This window comes from Pseudomyrmex gracilis, unplaced genomic scaffold, assembly GCF_002006095.1.
Source record: "Pseudomyrmex gracilis isolate BER0280 unplaced genomic scaffold, ASM200609v1 scaffold_9, whole genome shotgun sequence".
In the NCBI taxonomy this organism is placed as follows: Eukaryota; Metazoa; Arthropoda; class Insecta; order Hymenoptera; family Formicidae; genus Pseudomyrmex; species Pseudomyrmex gracilis.
In genome coordinates, this window is record NW_018020593.1 from 933,291 (window position 1) to 936,102 (window position 2,812).

At 43.6% G+C, this 2,812-nt stretch overlaps 1 protein-coding gene across 1 annotated transcript in view; it reads right to left on the reverse strand.

Moving 5' to 3' along the window:
* Positions 1-654: 654 nt before the first annotated feature.
* The window catches only part of LOC109861727 (protein drumstick), a 12,016-nt gene continuing 9,858 nt past the window's right edge, over positions 655-2,812 (reverse strand). The window contains exon 2 of the mRNA XM_020441509.1: positions 655-1,304. Coding sequence (XP_020297098.1) covers positions 655-888 — 234 coding nt within the window. The 5' untranslated portion in view covers positions 889-1,304. The remainder of the gene's footprint in view (positions 1,305-2,812) is intronic.

The window sequence follows — 2,812 nt, forward strand, 5'->3', positions numbered from 1 at the left end:
ACGCGCTACGTAAAAAAATACCATACGCCGAGCGGCGACACACGGCGGCACAATTTTTGTCCTCACCCGTCCGCACTGTGCAACAAACGGGAAAATAATTGCGACGGGAAGATTACCATCGATAGAGAATCGATGACGCAAGTTGACGATAGTTAATTTTAGTCCAGCTCGACCTCTCGCGAGTCCTCTGGCTGACAGAACCGATCTCTCTGACGAGCGTGATTCGCTGTCGCCCGTCAAACGGCGAGGACACACGCGAGGGCACGAAAACGTCTCTCCGATCACTTTTTGAGTGCAGAGGTTTTCTGCAAGTGAGAGTCACACGCACTGATTCACGATCATCGGTCGTCGCGATGTTCCCATCGAAAAAACGTCAAAAAACCATGTCTCTGTTTCTCTTGCACAGTCATAATTCGCAAACGATTTACCCGACACGACCCTTCCAACGCGCGCGACGATCGCGGTGATCGATCATGGATCAGAGCGCGCGTTCCCGTGCGAGCGCACCACAAAAAAAAAAAAAAATCAGAAGTTCTTGAAAAGAAATAAAATAAAACAAAACAAACTAAAAACGAAAAAAAATCTCACTCAACAAAAAAATTTAAAAGATTCAAAAAACAAAAACAAAAACGTAATAACGAAGAAGTTGCGACGTTACCTGTGCTGCTTGAGGTTGTCCTGCCGCTTGAAGGACTTTCCGCAGACCTCGCAGGTGAAGGTCACGTCGTCCTTATGGCTGCGCTCGTGTATCATTAGGTTGTAGGGCTTGGTGAAGCGCCGCTGGCAGTATTTGCAAACGAACTCTACCGTGACTTTGGCGCGCATCTTTTGCCGCCGGCCGAACTCCCTGCCGTGCCCCTCTGTCTCCATCGGCATTATCGCGAACATCCTTATAAATTCTCCTTCTCTTCTGGTCGACGTTCTATCTTTCCTTTCCCTCTACTCGCCTCTCTCACGCTCTCTGTCTCTCTCTCTCTCCTTCTCGCTTTCGCGAATCGCCCGCAGTCGCTCCCACCACACGTCCGCTGTCTCCCTCTGTCTCCTTTCTCGCGCGCGGTGCAACTCCGTCACTCTCGCTCTCTTTTATCTCTCTTCTACTTTGTCGTGCAAAGACTCTGCGCGTCTCTCTATCTTCCTCGCACGGACACTCTTTCTCTCTATTTATCTGTCTTTCTTGACTCTGTCCGTTTCCTCGCTCTTCTCCTCCCGCGCAAGAGGCTAGTCCCCGACTCGACTCCTGGGAGTGAGATCACTGCTTATGTACCGCGTATACGCGAGAGAATCCTCGGTATCGCCGCCGTCGCCTGCAAAGAGCACAAGAATCGATGATTCCACGGATCCGACTCGCGCGGATCTGACACACCGGGGGAATCACCCGAGTCGCGAGCGAGCGCGGCGACTGTGTAATCGCGCGAGGGGGACACGACGACGACGACGACGACGACGACGACGACGTCCGCGCGAAACGCCGATCTACGAGCGACGGGTTGGTTAACATTGAAGCAACTTCTGAAGCATTTTGCATACCTCATGAACGCGTGGGTGGAGGAACATGACGCGACGCGCCTCGCGGGAATATCTCGAATCGAATTATCCGCGCGGTATCTCATTTAGGGACGATATGGGAAAAGTACTCTCGTGTAAAGGGTAACTCGGAAACTACCGCGCTTATCATTCGGAGAAAAGTTTATGCGACGCACTTACCGATTCGAAACGCGCACGATAATCTTGTTAGACTTTTATGTATATGTTTTATTTCGCAAGAGCTCGCGTCCCTTATCTCGTATTTTCCGTGTAAAGTGCGATTTCAACTTTATAACTTTGTAAGAGTTGTTAGAGAAATTTTTATTGCGTTTTTATGCAACCAGTGTGTACACGTGAGCACTTTTTGTTCAAAATCTAAAATAAAAGTTTTTTTTTTGTAATTACCCTATTTCATAAAACAGCTTCTAATACGCATAGTTTGTTTTTCTATATTTTAGTTTCAAAATAAAAAATAGAGTAGTAAAATAGTGAATTCTCAGACGAGATCATCTCTCGATAAACAGCTTTTATTTTACATCTACTTTCAAATCTATCTTCATAATAAATTTTTATCAACATGATACCCTTGAGACGTCTCCTAAATTCCAGAAATGATTTCAAGTTCTGATGCAATCAGATTCCATCGAATACCGACATTTTTGTGTAAGAAGAAATAAACTTTATTACACCGTGTATCATTTCTCCCTCTCTCTCTCTCTCTCTCTCTCTCTCAAAAAAAAAGAAAACTTATCATATATAATTTTACTGCGGCATAAAACACGATAATAAAGAAACAAATTAACTTGTACGAAATGAAATACGTTGGGAAAGTCGACTTGTTCTGTTGAATTTATTGTAACGTGCGAAAGTTTTTTGAAACGTAACGTATATTGCACGTTATGTATTATGCGAGGCAAATAGTTTGTATTTAACGCGATTTTTTATTAGCAAGTGGTTTTCCATGTAAGCCTTTCAGAAATCGATCTCTGTACTGGCGCGTCTCGAAGATAAAAGATCCATTAAAAAATACTTTTTTAAAAATCAAGTCAATTGTAGATAGACAACGCGTGATATTGTTGGGTTTAATATTTTTACGTATCTGCGTTTCGCTCAATTCAATCTATGGTAATTATGCAGTTATACGGACTATTTTCCGATCTCAACAATTTTGACATATGTTATCAAGGTCACCTCTCTGAATAATAATATGAAGGTTTTATCCGTCGCTCATTGTTTATAAAAAAGTTATGAACAAAAAAAGTTTGATGATTGAACTCTCGTTTTAAAT